Consider the following 25,441-nt stretch of genomic DNA (forward strand, 5'->3'; position numbering starts at 1 on the left):
AGGGAAACAAAATGATTCTTTACAAAACCGCAAGGAAAATATAACAAGTAAATAACAGCTACTAACTGCAATCTTAAACCTTACTTAGTTTATATTATATATTTATATATTATATGGTCATAGAACTTTAGCACTCGCAATAGATAAGTACAAGTCAGTGATTGCTTAAATATTATAAATACGAAAGTCTGGACATATGGTTGGATATACAGGGTGTAAATGACAGCTAACCGAAAACTTTACTGGTAAGTTTGTGACACTGTATGCGCGAAATTTACTCCAACGATATTTCTCGGAAATGATTGGTTCCCGAGTTAGTCATTTTTGAGCGTTCAATGTATAGTGAACAACGCGATGTATCTCTGCGCATGCCTACGAGATTTCTGGCGGCGGCGGCGCGCTGAGCGACGACATGTCGCGACGCGTCGTAGGTACGTACGCGTACCACCACGTCTATGCGCTCACTAGTATGCAACGCTATCATTAGATAATAAATCTTATGTATCGTTTATGGTATCGTAAGTAGGCCCGTATGTTACAATAGCTCATAGTAAAATTGTAAGTAGGTAGGTACCTACTTGGCTTACGTGAAATCAAACAATAATAGCAAAACGTAACCAATAATAAGGAAGTGCTAAAACAAATTGTTATCAATGTCTATCAACACGCAAATACCTGGTGTATGGCGAGAGTTTGAGTACCTTTGGATCCGGACGTACAGGTGCAGAGCACGCCGTGCACTTCCACGTGCTTCACCATACATAACACATCAACATTTCTTCCTATTTACGAACACAACTGCACTTTGAAAACAATAACAACAAAAATAATAACAATAAAAACACTAACAACTCAAAACCGGAACAATAACAAGTAATAATAAACAGCAGTTCACACACGACACGACGAATAGGACATAACGAACGACACCGGTGAAGAGCTTCCGTCTTCCGCGAGCGAATTGCTCGAACTATCGATCAAAGAGAGCCGCCGGCGCGGGCGCCTCTCCGCTCACTCGCGCCGCCCCTCGCCCGCGCTACCCGCTCCCTCCGCGCCGTCCGCACGCGCGCCGCCGATTTGGTGACGAGCGACGAGTTAGGATCCCAGCGAGAGATTAGATTCAATAAAATATTGATGTGGCATTACTATTTTTACTTGTCACAGTTGTTACTGGTTGCATTGTAGTTTTATTCAAATACCAAATAACATTACAAACATTATTGATGTAAGTTTAAAAAACTTTGATATTTATAACATAAAATCAGCTTAAAGTAAATAAAATAAACACGAAACGTTTATTTAATTAAACCATAAAAAATGTAGGTACATAACAATGATAACAATCAATATCCATTAATATTCTTATCAGAGAAACTAACTTATCATAATTCATAATCCCCGGAGAATTACTTAGCATCCATTTTGCCGCATCCCATCTATGTAACATCCACGCGCGGTCGCGGCGTCACGCGTCACTACGACCATCTACTTTTCGAGTCGCACCGCGCTTGTATGAAGTATGAATGAGCGTGTAAATATCGAATAGAATTTTGCAAGAACAAATGGAACAAAGCGACAATACATGTTAAATTGTTTATTAGAGATTTTTATTGCGCTAAAGAATATCAATAGGATTTTTTGTTGTTCTGTATGTATTTGTACGTGTAATAATAAGATATCACACATTTTAAATCTTATGAATTTACCTTTTATCGGAGAGCGGGATAATTATGTAATTTTCATTTTTAACATAGAACAAATACTAAGTAACGCTGCATACTAGTGAGTGTGAGGCTGACAGCTGTGTGCGTAATCGTGTCTGTGTGGCGCGCGTAGGTACGCGGCGTGACGTCGACCGTCGCGGCCGGCCGCCGCCGGCGCGGTGTCGTTGGCCGAACAGCTGATAGCGAATTTATACGTTGTTTTAATCCATTGCTGTTTTTTGTGAAAAACAGTAATATGAGGGTTTTTTTTTCATATTCATGTTGCATTGTGTAGTATTAACGAAAAAATACCAGAAAAAATAAAAAAAAACGCATAAAAAATCGGAAAAATCAAGAAAAAACCGATGCAAATTTTCAACGCCATAAGCACCAGAATCGTGTCTAAAGTCATTTTTTTTCGTTTTCGGTAGGCTGTCGTTTACACCCTGTATATTACCCATCCATATCATAACCAAAAAACAAATTCTAATAAAATTTGGTACAGAGCTGATGCATAACTTGGTTTTTAACACCAGGAAATCAATTCACGCGTACGGAGTCGGGGCAGAAACGAATACATCAATAGTTCGTTAGCAACAGTATCGTAGAAATATCGATGCTAAAAACTAGAGGGAAAAATGTTGCTGAACGTTGAACGATCTTTCCACAGACTTTGTGAAACATAAAGTGCAGGCCGGTAGTGAGCAGTCTAGCACATGACCGGAAGAAATAGCGTAATGAAGGGGAGGCCTATACTTCGAAGGGGGAGGTAGACGCAGGCACCCAGAACAGATATGCCTATGAAGTGTAAAATAATACCTGTTTTCCTGAGCACAATTTAGACAGAGAAAATTGTTTACTTACTTTTAAAAATGCTGTTTATTTTGTGTAAATTTACTTCTTAAAATGATTCTTAAAGGTAATTAAACAGCGAAAATGATGACACAAGTTTTGTATCTAAATTTTTATTTACGCGCTTAAACTCTCAGTGGATTTTATGTGACTTTTACTGTTTAGAAGATAAAAAAAATAACGATGCTTGATGAAAAGTTGCAGATATTATGACAGACAGTTTCAACTCAGGTTGTTATTTCACAAACGATGAACAGAAAGTTATAACACCTAAAAGTTTTCAGAATAATTTTCATACTTTGAATGATGTAGGTCTCTGTAGTATTTCATCCATGCTTATTTAATAAATGCAAGAGTCTGTCTTTTACTGTTTCTGGTAAAATTACATAGAGATAGTGAAAAATTCGGGATTAAACACTGAGGTATCTACTTTTTTCGGCGGACCGGTACTTTATACGAAGATTTTCTGTCTTTCTGTAACGCTTTCACGGTTGATTTGCTTTCTGATTCGGGTAAAATTAAGCACAGACATGGTAGAAAATCCGTGCTGAAACATTTGCTACTTTTTTGTCAGTAGAAACGAACGAAACCTTACGGATCACCTAGTTTCATCGCAAAATAGGTGTGAAAGTGTTCCAGTATTCTAGGCACAGCCAGACTGATCCCAAAATAATACATTATTTAAACTTACAAATGGTTCAACAGTCTGCGTTTGAATCTCCAACATCGAATATTCAAAGAGGCTATTACTGGAGTACAGGGAATTTCGGATTATGTTGAATAATTTCACTTAGTTTTTACTAATATAAATCGCAAAAAAGGTCAGAGGCAATCGAACTACATTTAGTCTATTTTGTAAGTGGCTTTAAAAAAACGCTGCATTAGATATTTTCTAAAAACCAATAGACCAAAGAATGACCTTCGCAGGACACTGGTTTGCAAACAATATTGGAATAACGTTTCAAAGAAATTATTTTATTTCCTCGAATCTATGAAGACACAATGCAGAACATCGTGACAATTTCAATAAAACAGGATATGATGTGAAGTGTCAGTGGACTAAATATTATTATATAAAGCCGTCTCCTCGTTTTTAATCTTCCTAATCACAGACTTCATTACGGGACATAAAAACACAGATATCCCTTGATTAAAACGCACGCATAAAGCAAGCAAACACCCCCGAAGAATCGTTTGATGGGAAAAATTCTTTCTGTAATAGAAAACGTAATGATGTTGAAGACTATGAAAGTATTATATTATATGTTCTACTTACCTCAGCTTCATTTAATGTCGTATTGAAAATTAAGTTGGCCGGATTCCAAGCCGTGATTGAACACGGATTTAAACCTTAGTTGCCGATATGTAATACTGCCTTTGAAGTTAAGTACATACGTTATCGTATGTACACAATGTACATTGTACATTTTACCTTTGAGAGACTTCAGCAGCTTTAGCTTATACAAAATAATTTTGTTTACTTACTGATTAAAGTGAAAGATGAAAAATAATAGCGCAGCGTGATTAGGAAAAGCATTATAAAATGATTTCCGATTTATTAGAAAATGACAGAGATTCTGTGTTCGTATAAAACGATTGAACTCATAAGATACACGAGTGAAACTTTTCATCCGGATGTACTCAAGACGGAGAAATATCTGATAAAATACGCAGACTCTTGATTTATAAAACAAGTTAATTCTCCAAGAGAAAAGTTGTTATAGCAAGTAAATATCAGAAGCAATGCACCGTCTTGCATCCCCTTGGTAACGAGTTTCCGATGCTTCGTTCATTAACCACGTTGGATGTACCGTCGCCTGCCAATAAGCATCGAATGGCAACGGAAATTGAAATATTTATCGGATCGCTGCTTCTAAAATATAGCTGGTACAAAATAATTACATTCGGACCCCGCGTTCGAGCGGTTTTAATCATTTTTATTTCTGATTGCATTTCTAATAAAGCGTCTTTGCTTTCAACCTTACTTTGAACCATAGCTTATTCATACTTCTTTCAAAGTTGGAACACGTGTTTTGTGTTGTATTTTGACATAAGTTTTTCTTGGAATCGATGCTCGTATCCATTGTCATGTTTACTTTGAGCGGGACGGCAAGATCTATTTTTACATTTATGATATTTGTACCACTATTATACGGATTACAGTATTTAACTGCACGTTTGGCGCAGAGGTTTAAGCGGTCACCTCGCCGCAACAACCGTAGCGCCGCGTCTGCTGGGTTCGAATCCCACCCGGGACAAATCTTTGTGTGATGAGCACGAGTATTTGTTCTGAGCCTGGATGTTAATATATCTATATAAGTATGTATTTACAAGTATATAAGTATGTTTATCAGTTATTTGGTTACCATAGTACAAGCTCTGCTTAGTTTGGAATCAAATGACCGTGTGTGAGTTGTCCAATAATATTTATTTATTTATTTTTGTATTTCTGAAGATCAGTTTACTCAGTATATTTATTTAATTTCACTTGAGTAAAAATGTTCTTATTTCTGTTTACAGTTAAAAATTGAACGAGTTCGTCGTACAGTTAACAGATCAAGTTACGAGGTGCTTAGAAAATGGCCGAAAATAGCAAGAAACGGGCTGGTAGCTTTCGCAAGCTATTCCCAAATCTATTTTTTAGCCATAAATCAAAAGAGAAAAATGCAAACAAAGAATCCCAAGCAAACCTGAAAAGTGTCACAGAATCGACAAAAGGTAATCAATATCAGAATCCTCGAAAGATAAGATCTGATAAGAATGCTCAAGGATCAGATGATAATGAACGCATATATGAAAATTTATCGACACATGGTCTTCAGAGTGATAACGAAACTCAAAGTAACGAGATATCAAGTCATCATTCTTCTAGCAGTACGCTCGTTTCGGAAAGTACAAGAAACAAGCCTACTGATACGAACGAAGCAGTCGAAGTAAAAAGTATTTCGTATACTAACTACACGGCGAGACCACAAGTACCACCGAAACCGTACGACACTGGACACTCGCCGCAGTCGCCAAATCGAAATAAGCAGTTGGACGACGCCATGCAATATCCTGACGTGTATTACCATTCGCTGGAAAAGTTAACTGACAAAATATCACCAATCGACGAAATTGAAATATACAGAGCATCACAGGCTCAAACAAATCCAGCTTCAGTAGGAGCTGAAATAAAAAGGGTCAGTACAAAATTTTTAATATCTCCGAAAAAGGAAGCTGAAGTACGAACAATCCAGCCGACCAGAGCACGGAGTTTATCATTTGATGGCAAAAAAGAAAACGAAAGTGATAAAAAAGTTAATACCAGATCGAGTGTGAGGGAAGACAATGTAAAAAAACCCTACAACTATTCAGCGCCAACGTCACCGATGCCAATTAATTATAAAATTCCACATATGCCTAAAACTGTTTCTCCATACGAACATGTCAGAAAAGCAATGATTGAAAGCGAGGAGAAAAGGAATTCATTGAGCAGAACAAGTCTCCGAAATAAATCTACACCTTCTCCGAGGCCCGATTATGGTCAAAGGGCTACTCCAACTTCGACCCTTCAAGATAATGCTAAACAAGATTCTATAGACAGAGAAAAAACCCGGCAAAAAGTAGAAGCATTTTATTGGCAAAAATTGAAGGAGTTGAAACAGAAAGAAGATGACTATTTAATCAGGCAGTCTCTAAACTCTTCTTTAAGAAGTCCAGGGAAGTTTAAAGCTAATTCCAACTGCAGTACGCCTAATTCTTTTGCGTATGGAATGGAGCCGAGAAGTTGTAGTTTACCACGTGGCAGAGATTTGAAAAGTTACAGCATGAATCAGACAATTTACACCTCAACACCGTTCACGCGAGGAGCTCCTGAGAGGCGAACTGATACGTTTATTAAGAGCCGGAATACTTACGAAGATTCAGATATAATTTACCGCCATCCGGAGAAACTTCTTGCCAGAGCATCACCTGCTTTGCATGGACAGAAGATGCCAATGTATCCGCGTGGATCAGCGACCTTAGAAAGCCGCAATATGGGTCAAACAAAACGTGTTAGTTTTGAAGAACACTACACAAAACCTGTTGGTGCTATTAAAAGTGATAGTGAGTTAAAAGTGAATGATCATAAAACACAGACTAGACAAACTGAGTGCGTTTCGAATATGGTTAAAGTTCGGGAATTACAATCGCGTGTGCCGCCGAGACCGCCTGTTCGGACCACTAGTGTCGGTGGTGTGGGGAAAAACATTAAACTCGTTAATAATCATAAAAATATTCATCTATCGGGCGCCGGTCAATCAATGTGCTCTGAATCAGAAAGTGGATCGGAAGCTGGCGAGATACAGAGGATATTGCAAAGCAATGCGCAAAAAGGTAAGTGCAGTCATGAATTAATTTCTTACTGGACATATTCAGATTAAAAATGGTTCGAGATATTTCATAACATAAAAAATATAATGAACCGAGAAATAGCTCGTAGCCGATATTGGCTAGAAGGTATTCGGCGGGTCAGTATCGTTTTTCAATATTTTTTAAGGTTGGTATTTCTACGCCGTTTTTATTTCACGCGGGAATGGGAGCTATGGACAAAGAATCCGAGCCACACGCCCGCCCGGTGCTTCCGAGTACTCTTTTTTCCATTCAACGTACTCGTACCTGTATCCTGTATCGATCCAATCTACGGGTGTTAGAAATTTAAATTCGATGTCCAATATAAACAGCTCGACAAAATTGATCATAATTAATCTGTGCCGCCATTCTGACAACAGCTGCAGACATTAATTCTGAGCTGTCAAAAACTGCAGCGAGAGCACACGCGGGCACAGTTAATTCTTGTCGTCGTAATGAGCCATATTTAATCATTTGGTTTTTGATAATCCCGATTTGTGTAGACTTGTAAGTTGCATTATTTGGTATCTGTATCAAAGTATGGTCAGTAAAAACAGGAACGTTAGTAGTTAGTCAGTAATTGCTATCATAGATATAGAAACAGTATCAAACAAAAGGGAAGTAAACACATAACTTGTAAATTACGACCAGAGTAAGCCAAGCAAAACACGTTACACCACTAATTGCTAAGCAATTTCACATTCATTTGGACCTTTTTATTTTAACGTATTCTACCTTTTCTTTAAATTTGAAACCCGACGGCGCTAAAAGGATTTCGCTGCGACATTTTATAGGGGAAAGAGAGTCATTAGGCTGTTTTTTAAACAGGCTCATAGCAATTAAATACGATTTTGAAGCTTAGCAGATTGAGTGTGGGTGAGACACGGTTTGTATTACTTTATGAATGTATGTTTGTAAAATATTATTATTATGTTAATGGGAAAAAATGGCGAAGCGTGGGTGAATTTGATACACTTTTGCTTATACCTTTCGGTATTACAAGCGTGAAGCAAATAAAAAGAAAAATATAACATGTATAACCTTAACCTTTTTTGTTTTTACAATTGATTTGGGGAGCGGGGTAGACTCAAGGGCTTTTCCTACACCCGTAAGTGACAGTAATATTTTATTTTCAATGTTAAAATATCAAAAAATCTCAAGTATCTCTTGATACACGACGCATAGCTACGCTTTGCTGTTCAAAATCTCTCTGAGTTGGTTAATGAGTTTTCAAGATAATCTAAATAAACATGGACAGAGTAAACCTTTCGGAATATCCACTTTAATTTTCATGCTGCAATCAAGCTTGTGGTTTGTGGAAAAATGAGTAAAATCTCCGAGAAGAAACGAAATTATTTCGCAATCAAGGAATGACTAAGTAACGTTAATGATCAGCCAGTTGTAGGCATCCGTTTAAGTCTTCAGCACTCTTTCTTAGTGCCTTTTAGTCTCCTTCTCAAAATTAATTTTACTTCTATTATGAACAGGAAAAGCTGCCAAGAAATATACTTGAATACTCTTCCAAGAAAAATCTAGTGATTGCAGTTTAATGGCAGGAACACTGTCACTGTCACACCTGGATTAAAAGAGACTACTTTGTGACTAATTATTCCACACGAACAATGTCACGGACAGATACGAGTATGTTCTGCAAATATTTCAAACGCAGTCACGAATTCACGATTTACGACGCAGCGAGAAAAACTATCAAAAATACTAACTTTCGTGGATCGAATTTGGCAGAGGCATTTTGATGTAGGTATTTTATTCAACTGGCATCGGAGTTTTGAATAAAAAAACAAACGGTAAAGCAATATTGACTTTTCCACTAGGCCGCAGGAAAGTTTTACGCCGTTTTCCAATGTTTTGAATCCTGTTAGAATTGCCTCGCGGTATTTATTTTTGTTTTTTATTCACAAAAAAACTGATTGGTCATTCGTTTTCACACGTGTAACAGACAGTTTTGAATTTTTTTTGGCAGGATAAACCCAATAACGTTCACCTGACACGATGACAAAGATCGCATCGATAACACTCGCGCGTACGTTACGTTAAATTTAAGGCTGCAACATTTTTGTGTAAAATTTCATCCAAACCCTTCATCTAGTTTTAGAGAAACACACAACCAAAATCTATGTTACTTTTAAAAGTAGAAATTGTTCTGCGCAAACTCTAAGCGCAATAATATGTTTCTACATTTGGTAGCCTTTAATCCGGGTAAGACCGTTGTAGGTAAGACAATAAAAAAAAACTAAGAAGGCCTTAATTTATGTAAGTATGTCAATACGTATTATACAAAATATTATAAGTTTTATGCGAGTAGAGCCGCGACAAGGCCTAGCATCTTATAATTATCAGTAACAATGCTCAGAAGTTGTTGACCGTTAAAACAAATATTGATTTTTATAAGACAAAGAAGGAAACTGTCGATAAACGTGGTAGAAATTTTAATGAGATTCGAATATAATAATATTTTTGCTTTTATTTTACGTGAGTCGGTTTCGTTGACTACCGATTTAATCATATTTATATTATAAAAACTATTAATTACCTCTAAATGTGAACAAGTAAGGGGCGAAGAACATATATATAATTTTTTCTAGTCCCTGTTCCAGCCTTTTAGGGGTTGGTATATATGAAAATACCACAACCACTTTGTACTAATTTGATCAAAATTGGGTCAGCGGTTTTGCTATGAAATCGTTACAGTGAGTTTTACATTTGTAATAGCAGTATAGAATTTAAACTAATTTAGTATTAGTTAACCATTAAAAAAATCTTACAGTAATGGAACAATCGGGCAGTGCAACAAGAAGTTATGACTTTCATAAAATATAATATAAAGCCCCATCTACAAAAGATTGCATTGTCATACTTGTTATTAAAAGATAGCGTTGTCTCATAACATAGAAATACTTGTTTTCTCCTCTGAAGTCCGGAGCAAGAAAATTGTTACTATCACAGCAAATAAAAGGCCACAGAATAGAAGAAATAAAGGATTTTGTTTTGCCTGCAAATTGTTTTTAGAGTGACTGGCAATCTTAAGTGCTTTTTGTGTACAGATACGGTATTAGTCTGGAAATTGCAATACAAAGCGAGTACTGTCCCGAAGGTTTTTAATTGAGAAAATAAGTATTTTTGTATAGTTAGGGAAATTAGTGGTTGGTATTTTAATTTTCAGATTACAGGTAAAATAAGTAGTATGTTGAGTTTTAGATACTAATGTAAGTACTTATCTCATTCATAAAAACTATACATTTCGCGGGCTCGTTGAGAGCTTGTAAATATTCGTATATTCAACACAATTCCAGTACAAATATTAAAATACGAAAACACCCAAGAGGATAAAAATAATAACAGAACAGTTATTACTTTCTACTGCATGCAACATTCCTCGTATCGTTTTAATACATCATGTGTAAATATTACTTAATAGCTGACCCGCGCGGCTCCGCTCCCGTGCATATTTCAGCCTTCCAGGGAATATGTATTTATTTACAAGAAGCCGATTTTTCACCTCTGATCTACAAATATCTCATAGGTGAATAGCGTCGATCGGTTCTAGAGTAACCGATAGATAGACAGACTTTTGCATTTGTAACATTACCTAGTGTGGATTATACCACGCTCCCACTGCACGGAAAGGTTTGCATTAGAACTTATTCAAAGCGTAAAAGCTTTTAACTTTAAAAATACTCTTGCACTTCGTTTCTGGAGTTCGGTGTGCAAAGGGCGAGGACCCCTATTATTACGATGGCTTAGTTGTGTGTCCGTTCGTCTTTCACAGGGACGTGTCTTTTCAAATGTAATAGGAAAAGCCACCAACATTGTACAATATGGCCGTTGAGTAACAAATTTTGGTGGATATTGTAAATGTTTGGACAGAAAGTTGGTTTGGGTGTACATTTCTTGGAAATAAAAATCTTGATAAAAGTTTGGAGAATTAATGCATTTTCTTAACTATTCTCGTAAATAGGGTACAGTAATTTTGATCAAAAATTAACGTTGAATGATGTCAATTAATTATCATGGGAGCTATCGTGTATTTCAGTTGACAACTACTTGCCACTACGCTGTACATTGTTTTCTTCCTTAGATTATAGTGACGACCAATTTGACGTACACAGCTACTTTATGAGCAGGTGAAAAATACTAAGTTATTGTAATCGCACTACTGCGCACGGTTCAATTGCCGCGAATAACAATTGAATGTGATTCGAGCAGTGCACGTAATTTTGTGTCCAATATTTGTATGTTCTATGTCCCTGCGACACATAAGTGAAGACACATAACTAAATGAGAAAGATTACGAATTAATTTAAAGTATTGTTTAAATGAAACAAATATGATAACAAAATATCAAATATTGTACGTCCTTAATAAATTCGTCCCGCATTTTCCCGGTGTTTTTAAAGTGAGTGTCAGTTTATAGAGCCGGCACTGGATGTCTCCGGGCCGTGTCGTCTTGAACGCTACTTACACTGTTACATCCTATTACTAACGCGTGAAGTTGTGAAGCTGTCACGCCACCAACGATAATAATGGAAATAATGTTTCTTTAAAGATGGAATTTATTTTATACTACCGGACTAGCCCGGCTTCGACCGGGTATAGTACAATTGTATCCCACTGCTCAAAGGCGAACGGCAGGTTAGAATTCGTACAGCTTATAAAATGTCATGTTTAGGTTTACTTTTTGTTTTAATTGGTAGCTAATATGTAAGACAAGCTTATTTTAAAATTCTTATATTCTTAAAAGCTGGGAGGTAAAAGTTTTGTCCATTTTTAGAAGCCCCGTAAGTTCGCTAAATTGCTCAGATGCTGTCAAAACCACAATCCAAAACAACAGCAAATTAGCGGATGCGTAGATGTCAGACGAAAAGTGACGTCTCATGAAATTTTCTTTTTCTTTAGTTGTCAACAAATATAAGCCATAGACCAAAAAATATTATTTAAATAAACAAATACTTTCTAATTAATCCGGACTTCTAAAAATAATACTCCCAAATAAAAATAAGTGACTTAGTCCCCTTAATAAGTGGTACAAATTCTGTTACGAAACAAAACAAACTTTAAGCTGTACGAAATCTGCCGTACTCCTTTGTGGGAATTTTGATCCTGTCGATCCCGTGCAGTGTTCTGACAGTTACGAATATTTTAAAAACAAGTTATCCAATTTAGTTTAGTTGTTCAAAAGTTATGCGCGTACATAAATTATAAATTTCAGTGATTCATTTTTATTTATATAGATTTATTACGAGCTCCACGGTGCAATGGTTAAGGTGTGGGATATGAAATAGTTCTAGTGGGTGTCGTTCGTTGCGTTTATTCTTTACTAGCGGCCCGCTCCAGCTTCGCTCTCTTTAAACAGTTATTTTGTAAAATAAATTTATATTTATATAATCGTGAAAAGTGAGTAATTTTAAAGACCTAAACGTATATAATACATACATACAGATAACGACAGACGCGCGAAGTGACTTTATTATAATTAAATTATAATATATTAAATTATAATTATGTAATGATGTTTGTATAACATAACGTTAGTATTGTTATGATAATGACGAAGATAAAAAAATATGAAGAAAGACATCATCGAGAGTCTAGTTCTTATTTTACTTGTCTATAAACGTTAAACGCTTGGGCTTATATAATATATTGTCATGTCAAGCGAAGCCATATCTGGCGTCATAGCGACGGCCAAAGCGTACCATGTTGACCGAAGCTCTGCCACGTTGCACAATTTCACAAGACGTAGCCAGCGACAGGAGTCGTAGGACATTTATTCCCTAATGTATCGTTGCCGCGTTGGCTAAACTCAAACACAACATCTAAGTCAAAACGTGTGACCAGACAGCCTCGTATCGTAAGACTCGCGACGACAGTCCCAAGGGAATAGTTCCTAGAGTAACGAAATGAATAAACACTACCTTTGGAGTTAATACTACTTGCAGTTTACGAAACATGACTTGATAATAAACGCTTTTATCGAGTTACAATAATATTTTATGTGAGTTCTTAATACAATTTAAGAGGAAAAATAATAGGTATGTATTTTCCGTTAATTGGGTAAACTTATTCAGAACGGTAGTAAGATACGGAAAATATTGTCTATGTATGCATCACGAAAAATATAAAGAAACTATGGCCAGAGTGTCAGTACGTACATAAATACTATGTACTACCGTGTTGACAGCTGAGTAGAAGCCGAAAAATGTTGCATGCAAAACGGACAACAGTGTTTAGCGTACGCCGTAAAAAATAATTTTACTTCAAGTGATTTTAAATGTCAAACGCACTGTGCTTTACTACTGTACTAGTACCGAGTGTGCCTGAGGCTCGCTACGTAGACCTTCATAGTAATGAATAAAAATATGTTAATTGTTCAGTAAGAATAGAAGAAAGTTGGTAACAATAAAATTAAAGTAAAATCTAGATATCCTAATATTACGTTTGTTTAATATTATGATTTAGTTAGCTTATTAAGCTATCGATATCATCAAACACATCCTAATCAAACACAAATAACATAAGGCTATTAATTAAATACAATACTTATGTATAAATACACTGAATCAACATCGCGATCCTTCTGGGAACACACAAACGTGTAGACAATTAGTATAATTATAGTATCTAACTTAATTATATCTCAGTTCAACGAACACTCAGCAATATTAAGGTTAATGACTTATTGATGTCGCTTATAATCTTGTTAATTTAATAGCTAAATTATATTACAAGATTTTTACTTCGTTACCGTCTGGGGTCTTCAAACTTTTAGACCCTAGCCACTTGTAATAATTTTACTTTTTCTTAGATTTATATCTGTTGTATCCAAATTATAGGCGTACCGAAATATCACTACCTTCCGCTGTTTGCTATCTTATGGAATCTGGGTAGAGCAGGAACTATAGCTTTAGCTCTTTTCTGCAGTTCGTTATCAACTTTTGTCGGTAGTTGAAGACAATTTTGTGAGTCGTCCCTGTAAATAATTACGAAACGAACTTTGGCAGCGGGACAGTGATTGCGCGGCTTATTTTCGAATTAAATCGCCCTAAATATTCGTGACTAACCCATTGTGTTCAGGTACTCGAAAAATTTGATTACGAGTGTAGACGTTTTTGATTTTGTTGAGCGTACTTTGTTATATTAGGTTCGAGGCAAACATATAATAATAGATATCTATTTTGTTACTAATATTATCATTCGTGTGTAGAATTTGATCAGTGTTTTGCCTTTTCAACTCATAATACTGTTTCAAAATGCATTGAAAGTGACAAAGCACTGTACAACAGTGGTATAATTACTAATCAGAGCTGAAATGACGTTGATAGGAAAAAAATCTACTTATTTTAAACTAACGCATTTCTAACACATGTGAAAGTGCTTGCACTTGAACTGCAATGATTCAAATGCGGTGGAATGATGCTTTTTATTTCCCAACGGTTCAGCCACATAATTCTTGGTAATCAATCAATCCTTCCGCTACCAAGATCGATGAAAGACGAGCTATTATAAATACACTTCGTCGTGGATTATGGTTGGTAATCTGTAGTTAAAGAGTTCTTTTTGAAAAATAAGGAGAAGAATTGATAAATTTACTTTGTATAAAACAGGGAAGTTAGCGGAAGGATCCTTAAGCTTACTTTCGAAGTGGGCGTAAGACCCCGCCACGAGTTTAATTTTTAATAAAATTAATTTAATTTTAAGCACAAAAAATACACGTGGTTAATTCTAGACGTAAGATTATTCTTTTCGGATTATTTAATGCGGCAATTATTTCCTTGCGCGAATTTTTACTATCTTCTTTTCTTAACGGAAAACAGTAACTGATCAGCGTTGTTGGACTAAGAATGTATTCACATTTGTTAATTACCAAAATGTTATGTTCCACCACACGACGCCGACGTCCAGTTCAAATCCTTAATTTCACAGTTGTGAACAGATTACCGAGGATATTTAATATCCTGTAAACATTCAATTCGCTAGTCGACACCTACTTCAAAACAAAACCAAGGAGCAATAGCCGTTTGCTATTCACCAAACGCAGTCACAAATTAAATTATATTCCTGCGAAGCGCTCGTACGTTCACGGAAAGTGCACATCGCCGGGCAAAACGTAGTCGAACTATTAATTCGACGCAATTAGTTACCTTTGCCGAAAGTATTTTGTTCACCTTTTGTTTTGTTTTTGGCTGCAATCAGCCGATGTTTGTTGTAGAGAATAGTTGTGTAAATTGACACAAAGGGAATGAATGGACTGTGTAGTGTGTAGATGTTGATTGAATTTACTAAAATGGGAGTGAATTTTGTTATGGCAGGTCGAATATAATATTTAAAAATTTTTACCGCCGTTCTGTATCGGTCTAAAATGATGGCAAAGAGAACGTAATTGTAGATTTACATTCATGTTTACTGTGTCTAATCGTGTAGATATTATTGAAGATGTTCGCAGATTGAAGTTTATAAGAATGTATTAAAATCTCTGTTACATGTTCACTACATAAAATATATATACCTTATTTGGATTTTAATTTGTATGATGGTTTATCCATTTTATCTTTATTGTATTATCATGACTCATCGTTGGTAGTTTTAGCGTAGTTTGAAAAATGATAGTGCTATCTTATAGTTAGTAACTGACCAGCGGCTATGACCTCCTCTAATAGTTTCTTGGCACACGATCTAGTTAACTAGTTAATATCACGCCAATGTGGGCAATCTTGGGTCATTATTGTATTAGCGTTTAATACCCAGTTGATACCTAGAGTAGTGTAACTAAACTATCTGATACCGCTATTGAAAAGAGAGCGAGAATCTCGGAGTGTGGAGCTGGTAATTTTTGGTACTAATGTATGTATAAATGTACGTATTAATAATAAATATTTATATCTGAAACGTACAGTCAGCAACACTTAATAATCGAAGCTAGACTTCAAATTTTTATAACCTTAATCTTAAGAATTTTAATAAGTAGCAGAACTAAATTCAGGTTCTTATTAAAATTTCTCAGGCAAGTTAGAATTAATTGGAATTAAACATTTCAATGAATTCTAGTCGTTTTTACGATGGATTTATTTGCATGCTACTGATTATACAGTTCCAAATAATTTGATATGTTTTTACTTACGTATTGCACCTACCTAGGTACAATAAAATATGTGCTAACTAACCTTATCGAAACCGGAGTTAGTGGTTTTATTAATTTAGCAGGGCACAAACTAGCATAACCTTTTACAGCAATTAATCTTTAATGTATTTTACAATTCAAACTGATTCAAGCGAAATTTTAACATATATTATATATGTTAAAATTTAGCTTAAATGGTAAATCGCACTCATTAGGATACAAAAGCCTAAGTAGGGTCGATTTTCCAAATAAGTAATGACGAGCAAAATCGTGAATAGAGTAGTCAATAAAGTAATTGGAATGCAGAAGTAGCTGTAGTAGAATTGCTGCTAAAACAAAATATATTTTGTATTGTACCCCTCACCTTGGAAGGGAACTGTTTGCTTATAAGTCTCGCCAATCTCAAGAACTGCTGGACCAATTTTTGGGTTACCTCTCAATTTATTTGAACGTTGATTGTGGTGGTTGCTATTGCGACATTAAACATAATTGTGTCCATAGCTACTGTAAATTCACCCAGTTTCTGAATGGTTTTGATTTATTGCTTTAGTAATAAACATGTTGTCAATATCAAGAAAAATAGCTTTTCTAACACAATAGATCCTTTTGTCATTACCACGACAACAGTAAAAATCCTTACCTATCTCCACCCCGAATTATCCAAGGTCTATTTGACTAACAACAGTATCTATCCATCGATCGATAACCGCCGGTTGCCAAATCTCGGGCTCTAACAAAACAGCCTTTCTATTGTCACTATTCAGTGTACATTCTATTAAATAGTTAGCTAGTTATTGTGCTACTAAAACAATGGGCGAGGTTAATTAAAATGATGTTGTTCCAAGGATAAAACGGGGTTAAGCAAACAGTTGTCAGAGCCGAAATTCATTAACATCCATGTTTCATTGTACGGGTCGGGATGGGTACCTGTGATGTGTATAAATCTTCCTGTTGTGATAGTTTAATAAAGATTCTGTATTGTCTAATCTTGTATGGAAATTAAAGATGCTCTACGTTTTTACCTTGGTCAGATTTACGTTTTATTGAAACCAATAGGTGACTCATAAAATGTCTGACAGTAAGGAGGTGAGTGAGCCGTGCTGTCGACAAGCAGCAAGAGCTTAGAGCAGGTACCGAATATAGTTAATAACCGCCCCCTGCCCTCAAATATCCTTCTGTACCTATCCTATTTCAGAATATTCACGCATATATTTAAAGTTGACATTATACTACTAAATGATTACCGCTACACTAAGACTTGGTGTCGGTTCAATTCACACACCTTTACTTTTTCTTAAATTTGTAACTTTATATCTATAAATTTTATTTAAAATGATACGTTCCGACATAAAAGAAGGACAAATCTGCATTCACGCGTGTGTAATATTTTCTTATTAATATAAATACTAACGCGTTCATAATATTATTTACAATTTTCTAAAAGTATCATCGACTCGAACTGTAGCTACCTACCTAAGTTTCAACAGAGATGAAAAACAATTTGAAATAACGATACCCATTATGACCTTTTATTCGGAGAACTGAGAGCAATCAAGAAATGTATTCTTGGTAACCACGTTATTTAAACATTTATTTGAAAAGACGTTCTGTACCTATCTAATATTTATTCTTGTAAAGAAGGGTTAGATAAGTTAAACGTTGTGAGTTTACAAATTGTATTATTTTACTTGCAATATTTTATCAAGAAACTTGACGCACATTGAACTAAAATATTCCATCAATATTCTTTAATTTTACCTGACCTTGTGCCGCAGAGTCTTTTAGAATAATACAAAAAACGGATATACAATATAACTAGATCTGAAACTAAGAAGCCACTATATTCGCGCGCAGTGATAACCACCTTAACCACTTCGCCACAGGCTTTGTCCGACCTATGTTCCATGCTCTTAAATATAACTATTACATTTTCACCCCGAAAGCTAGAATGGTTTTTATAAAACTCTCTGGGTACCAAGTTTCATCACTACGTTTACCTTCACTGTTGGAAACAGAGGTAATTAAAATACCATCGTAGAAAAATAACATTTCATTTTAATTACCTGCTTTTTCTTTAATAAAAGCTTCACGGCGCTATTGATCTTGAGACGATTAACAAACTCGTACAATATGAACAAAACTTTTTAAATTCCACCGCGGCTTTCCTCAACCCTACGCAAGGAGGTGGGCAATTCAGTGTTCCATTTTCTCATTTCGGTAAGGGGAGGGCCGAAACGCTTTGAGGAAGCACGAGAACAAACAAAATACCCCAACCTCTAAGGAACAATTGTTTCAAGCCACTGTTGTTGTCACCACATCTATTGCAAAATGTTGTATGAAATCAACTTTGATCCGAGATCAATTATAAACTCTCAAACTAGGAAGTGGAATTTTCGATATCCCGGAATTAAATTTAAAGATATGAGGTCGAGATTCTTAGGAGTTCGTACTTGTTTGGAAGGTTCGATAGGCAATTATCGATTCTCGGAAGGTGTTTGAAAGAAACCCTGCATAACTTTCTTGTTTCATTAATACCGTTAGCAACTCAACAAGGCTGAATTTAACAAACCCTCAATGACCTCTAAAGTAAGTAAGTAAGTAACTTAGCGAAAGTAGTTAAGCTAAATACAATTAACATCAAACACTCTCTATTTTTCCAAAATTAAGTCTTGTTGGTTTTAGTTCGTTTATTTCTGTAACTGCAAGTAAGTACACCATAAATTGGATCCTATCAAAAACATTCTGTAAAAACCTCAAGTCTCGCCGTAAAAAGTTGTGAGATCAATATAATACCAAGTCGATTAATCTATTTAGTCTCTACTTAAAGGACCTTCTGTCTTAAGTTATTACGTATGTTATTATCATGCCAATTTAAAAAAAATACCTCTAAAACAAATAGACCGACCTGGCCATCGCATGATTTGATTAGTTAATGCTCCTGAAATGTTAATGGCGAATTTGTGTTTTCTTGCGATGTCCAAGTCGATCTATTTGTTTCAAAGGTATTTTTTTTTAAATTGGCATGATAATAACATACGTAATAACTTAAGACAGAAGGTCCTTTAAGTAGAGACTAATAGATTAATCGACTTGGTATTATATTGATCTCACAACTTTTTACGGCGAGACTTGAGGTTTTACAGAATGTTTTTGATAGGATCTCACTTCTTTTTGTAGAGCAAACATAAGTCCAATTTGTATGGAAAGACGTTTTTTTTTCATAATTCAACATATTTTCCTATGGGAATGTTGTTCAGTTTCATGGGCTGAACACCCTTACCCACCCTATACCCCCTCCTGTTATGCCTCATATAGTAGGTACCTATTTACACCTATTTATTTTATTTTCTACAGTAATAATAATTTATTAACTGCAAATATAACCTTGTAATCTTATACATTTATATGGGATTACAAAGTTATTGTTGCAGTTGGTGTATTTAGAAAACTGGACCGAAATTAGAAAATATTAAATTTTTCCCATGATTAAAACACTAAACCCTATTTGTATTCTAAATTTTAAGCTTCTAAGTCTGCTAGAAGTACCTTAGACTTTTGATGATCGGTGAGTCAGTGAGTCAGTGAGTCAGTGAATCAGTGAGTGACAAAATTCTAAATTTTAACAAGTTGTCATTCTTAAACTACTGGTTCAAATTGACTGAAATTTTAAATATACCGTGTTTATACAATGACTGATTAGTTGCTGAAAATCCAGGCTTCTTGTTTTATCCACAACGAAATTATAGGGGTGTCGAAAATAGCCCGAATTGCTTCGAGAAAAGGATGTTACGGCCGTGCCGCTTTTTTTTTGCTCGACTTGCGGGGGCACTTCCGTGCCCCCAGATATTCGCTGTATTTGTAATCTTTGTATACTAGAAACATAAATACGTTGTTTATCGACAATGAATAATTCGTTGAAGTGTCTGCATAAAAAACATTTGCATGTAAATGTTTATGCCATCAAAAACATTCTGTAAAAACCTCAAGTCTCGCCGTAAAAAGTTGTGAGATCTATATAATACCAAGTCGATTAATCTATTTAGTCTCTACTTAACGGACCTTCTGTCTTAAGTTATTACGTATGTTATTATCATGCCAATTTAAAAAGAAATACCTTTAAAACAAATAGATCGACCTGGCCATCGCATGATTTGATTATTAGTATGTATCACACTACACAGCACGACGAGAAGTTAATGCTCCTGAAATGTTAATGGCGAATTTGTGTTTTCTTGCGATGACCAAGTCGATCTATTTGTTTTAAAGGTATTTTTTTTTAAATTGGCATGATAATAACATACGTAATAACTTAAGACAGAAGGTCCGTTAAGTAGAGACTAAATAGATTAATCGACTTGGTATTATATAGATCTCACAACTTTTTACGGCGAGACTTGAGGTTTTTACAGAATGTTTTTGATGGCATCTCACTTCTTTTTGTAGAGCGAACATAAGTCCAATTTGTATGGAAAGACGTTTTTTTTTCATAATTCAACATATTTTCCTATGGGAATGTTGTTCAGTTTCATGGGTTAAACACCCTTACCCACCATATACCCCCTCCCGTTATGCCTCATATAGTAGGTACCTATTTACACCTATTTATTTTATTTTCTACAGTAATAATAATTCATTAACTGCAAATATAACCTTGTAATCTTATACATTTATATAGGATTACAAAGTTATTGTTGCAGTTGGTGTATTTAGAAAACTGGACCGAAATTAGAAAATATTAAATTTTTCCCATGATAAAAACACTAAACCCTATTTGTATTCTAAATTTTAAGCTTCTAAGTCTGCTAGAAGTACCTTAGACTTTTGATGATCGGTGAGTCAGTGAGTCAGTGAGTCAGTGAATCAGTGAATCAGTGAGTGACAAAATTCAAAATTTTAACAAGTTGTCATTCTTAAACTACTGGTTCAAATTGACTGAAATTTTAAATATACCGTGTTTATACAATGACTGATTAGTTGCTGAAAATCCAGGCTTCTTGTTTTATCCACAACGAAATTATAGGGGTGTCAAAAATAGCCCGAATTGCTTCGAGAAAAGGATGTTACGGCCGTGCCGCTTTTTTTTGCTCGACTTGCGGGGGCACTTCCGTGCCCCCAGATCAATTTTCATCGTTATCATTATCTGATATTCCTCGATGCACTCAAGTGATCTTCCGTAATGGCTTCATTTTTTTATCGATAAAAATATTTAAATGATTGTAAGATTCAAAAACTTAGTTCTATAAAATAATTGCTTTATTGCTTTACTGACTTAAATGAAAAGTAACGAACAGTTCATTTTTCGTCTCTCAAAAAACCTTTTCACTTCTGAAACATTCGTCTAGATTTCCACATCAAAGCGTAGACCTTTTACTGAATGCAAATTAAAGTACTCTCCACTTGTAAGATTTCGAAAGAGATTGACGTCCGGTGTATTCACATACGAACCAACCTTAGCTTTTAGCCGCCAAGTAGAGGATCAATAGGATTCAGGAGGCAACTACCTTTTTATCTCAAGTGCCAGACCTTGGAGTCAGCTTTGTGCAAAGCCTGGGCTGAGAATAATTGGAAAGTGTATCTATTATCGCAGATATATTGGCCTTTTTTTTTTAAAAACAATGCCAATGGAATTACGAACCTGCTTCGTGAAGTCGGTTAGCAATCTAATTTACGGTCGAATGTTAAGTAGTGTATGACTGATCACGAGGTTTTATTCTCAGGTAAAGGCTAATGGGCTCTTCTAATTTCTATTATTGATCTCAATAGTAGTCCGGCCTGTGGTAACGTGGCTGGTATAAAGCAATAGGCACGCTCCATTCACATCCACCTTTTTACACAACACCCACGATATTAATTGCCAAATGTGGATGTATTTCATACATAATTGTTCACATAGACGTGATGTTTAACTAAGTAAAAAATCAATAAGGTAGATTTTATTGGTCTTATAACTAATAAGTATTTTCTTATAGCAGCAGGAAGACTCACCATGTTCTAAGAAATTTCCCTTTGACTGAGTTAAATAAGTTTCGTAATGTTGATATTCCACGGAACTTCGCTCGACTCCTTAAAATATTAATTTCTTGCTCTACATCAAATATTTCTTTACAATATCGTATTTTTTGTAAACAATATTTATTTGAAGACACGAATTAGGACTTCAATGGATTTTATTTAAGATGAAACTTATTTAGCACTTACTTATTAAATCTTTGCGAATAATTTGGTTTCAGTTTATTATTATGCTGGTGCTTTTTTAACAATTGTTCATCTATCACATTCTTTATTGAAATTTTTATAAGTAACAATAATTTACATATAATTTTCACGAAAAATACTTTATTATTCTGATGTCCTTGTATGTAAAGGAAAAGTATACTTAGCAAAACTATTTTTACTCCCACGAAGCAAGCGCCTGTTGTAATCTTAATAGTGATAGGTAGAAAAGTATTTTTCTGCAAGTGATATATGGTAGGCTCGCCTCACGTAAAAAATTCAACAGTTTAAGCACAGGCATGCCTTTACGTGTGAATTTTTTATATCCACCCCGTTTTACGCTAGTTGGTATATAAATAAGTTATATACGTTCCAGAAAAAAAACAAAATAAATCATAAATTTTCACCGATACGCATTTTTTCATATTCAAATACAATTTTTGTTTTTACAAGCCTAGGAAAATAAGATTTAAATATTTAATTTTTATCTGCAATCAAAAAACGAAATACATTGAGAAATGTCTACCTATGAGAAATACTTTTCGGTTGCTAATAAAATTAGTATGGATCGTACTATGCTCGAAACTTGTTCAATATTCTTAACAGTGCACTGCAGTTTATTTACAGTGTTCATTCGCAAAACTAATACGTGTGGCTGGCATTGTTAACGACTGATATAGAAACTAAACTTAGTTATATCAATCACAATAACGTACACTAATTGCATAACTTTGGCTTGCACTTAGTCGACTGCGCTTGGAAGTTGGCAGTACGTTAGAAAGATGACAGATGAGAAATGGCACTCGAGAAAGCAGGCCATCAGATGTCTCCAACCATATACTGAACTCTGAAGTGAGGGAGGCCAAATGACTGGAAAATTCGGGATTTTCTAAGAACACTGCAGCTCTTTCCGTGAATCACGTATTACAGTTAAAAGCCAATGCAGTATGCTGTACTTGGTTTACCCCCTTAGATTATAGTGATTAACACGTAACGACAAAACAGCAATGTACCGAATAGTGACAATCAATTTGAGGTATACTAGTTGTCAACAGATATACGTAAAACAGGAAGTCTGAAGCTCGTCGTATCTAGTAATTAGAACGTAATGTCTTGGATTTGTAACACCTATTTACTGCCTCCAAACATAATAATATACTTAAGTTAGGGAGACCAAATGGCTTGAAAAATTAGGATTGTCCAGTTGCTGTCATAAGAGCTTAATGTATCTGGTAGATAACACCTATCTACTTTTGCCTCAAATCATATGCTGAAGTAAGGGATGCCAAATAGCTTCGAAAACTAAAATTGTTCAGGAATCCTTCCTTCTGGACTCGTCCAGTTATAGGATCTTAATGTACCTGATTCAGTACACCTAATTATATTTGTCTCCAACTATATACTGAGGTTACGAATACCAAATGGCTTGGAAATCTGCGATTATTCAGAAACGTCGGTGGCCAGTAATTAATTCTTCATGGCTCAGATTCATATCACCTACCTACTTTTCTCTCCAGCCATATAATGAAGTCGGGGCTGCCAAATGCCTGGGAAATTCGAGATAGTCCAGGAAGCTGCTAGCGTGGCGTGCAGTAATTAGTTTTTAATGTACTGTAGACTTTTTTGTTTCCCAAATGTACTGGAGCTGCACAAAAGTATATCCCATTGATCACGTGTGGCTTTAGAGGGGGAGGAATTTTTTAAATCTTTAAACTCACCGCATACTGATGATCCAAGAATTGTTTTTTTGCTGGATAGATTTTCAAACCGGGAAAAATCATTTGACCGTAAAGAAATAAAACTTTACAAAAATACTTTTCAAATACCTAAAAATGCACACGCCTCGTTTATTCTCGTTTGTTGGTTGAAAAGTCACTGAAACCTCATTACGAAGATTATAAATAGACTACCCTAAAGTTGATAAACTGAACAGTCCTGGGACATATAGCCCTGTATCAGGCCACCCTAACTGGTAGTACTGTTATAATTGGATACAATGACATCAAACTATCTTACAACTACACAAGTTTAGTTCCCTGTTTGTTTGCTCAGTATAATATACTGAATGGCTGTTGTTGTATTGATCTGGATTACTTGTAGGGTCAGGATATAATAGAAGTTTTTGTGGAGATTACCATGGTACCGCGTAATGTATGATTTTTACATGGAAAGTCTATCTGTTTTATTAAAGATTTCTTTATGGCCACATGATCGTTGATTCGTTTATACCTGACTTATTAATAATGCAATATGTTTGTTTATTACAATGTTATACGAATGTAGGTATTACGGTGTATGCCTAGTAACTATCAATAAATGTGAATAAAAACGTTTAAAAATGCATGTTCTTTGGTTAATTTTACGATTTTACTTATGTATGTTTTTTAAGGTTTAGTTATACCGGTCAATACCTAATTGTGTAGGACTATAACGATTTCTGCTCGTTAATAAATAATTACATAAAACGAACCATTTACTTACTTCACTAAGCCTTTGCCGGAAATCTCACATTCACATACCATTTCCTTCCTAATAACTTACTTTTATCCGACTTCATAAACTACTTAGTATATTGCTGAACTTTCATTTCGTGACCAATTCGTTGTCTCGCCCTCGAGGAGTCAATACGTACATCTGAGAGTACATTGCCTCCATGTCTTCACTGAAAACATCCACGCCGTCAGTCCGCGTTTTCCACCCGAACGCGCCAACAAATTGTCTAACTCTATATGAGTGTACGGTTATAGCCTGCCAAGTCAAGCTTTAGTCAAGTCTCTGATATGTGCCGTCTAAGGGCATCACGTGTTATTACTCGCTGTAAAGGAAAACATTTTGAGTTGACTTGCAGTAGTATTTTTAGAACAGAATAATATTATGAGTACAAATTGCTGCATATTATCTGTTCATACAATTTTTCATCTATAAAGCTAAAACATTGCATAGAAATAGTTTAAGACTCGAGGTAAAAAGAGGCTTTCTGTTTTTCTAGAATCGACTCTTCAATTTACATTTACATCCTCTTCAGGCTACACAATAGTTATGTGTAAGTTATTAATTTATATCCATTGAAAACATTTACTGTTTCACATTGAAGGTTCATGATTTGAATCGTGCACGACTTTTTCTTTAGATACGTACTTATAGATTTTCGTAAGCGATTAAG

At 35.2% G+C, this 25,441-nt stretch overlaps 1 protein-coding gene across 12 annotated transcripts in view; it reads left to right on the top strand.

The window, feature by feature from the left end:
- LOC142986186 (coiled-coil domain-containing protein AGAP005037) overlaps positions 1–25,441 on the top strand; it is a 387,196-nt gene that overhangs the window by 18,334 nt on the left and 343,421 nt on the right. For all 12 annotated transcript variants that reach the window (XM_076134511.1, XM_076134516.1, XM_076134514.1 and 9 more), the window contains exon 2: positions 5,076–6,914. In XM_076134511.1, the coding sequence (XP_075990626.1) occupies positions 5,135–6,914 (1,780 nt within the window). In that variant the 5' untranslated portion in view covers positions 5,076–5,134. The remainder of the gene's footprint in view (positions 1–5,075; positions 6,915–25,441) is intronic.

The sequence above is a fragment of the Anticarsia gemmatalis genome, chromosome Z (genome assembly GCF_050436995.1).
Source record: "Anticarsia gemmatalis isolate Benzon Research Colony breed Stoneville strain chromosome Z, ilAntGemm2 primary, whole genome shotgun sequence".
Taxonomy (NCBI): domain Eukaryota; kingdom Metazoa; phylum Arthropoda; class Insecta; order Lepidoptera; family Erebidae; genus Anticarsia; species Anticarsia gemmatalis.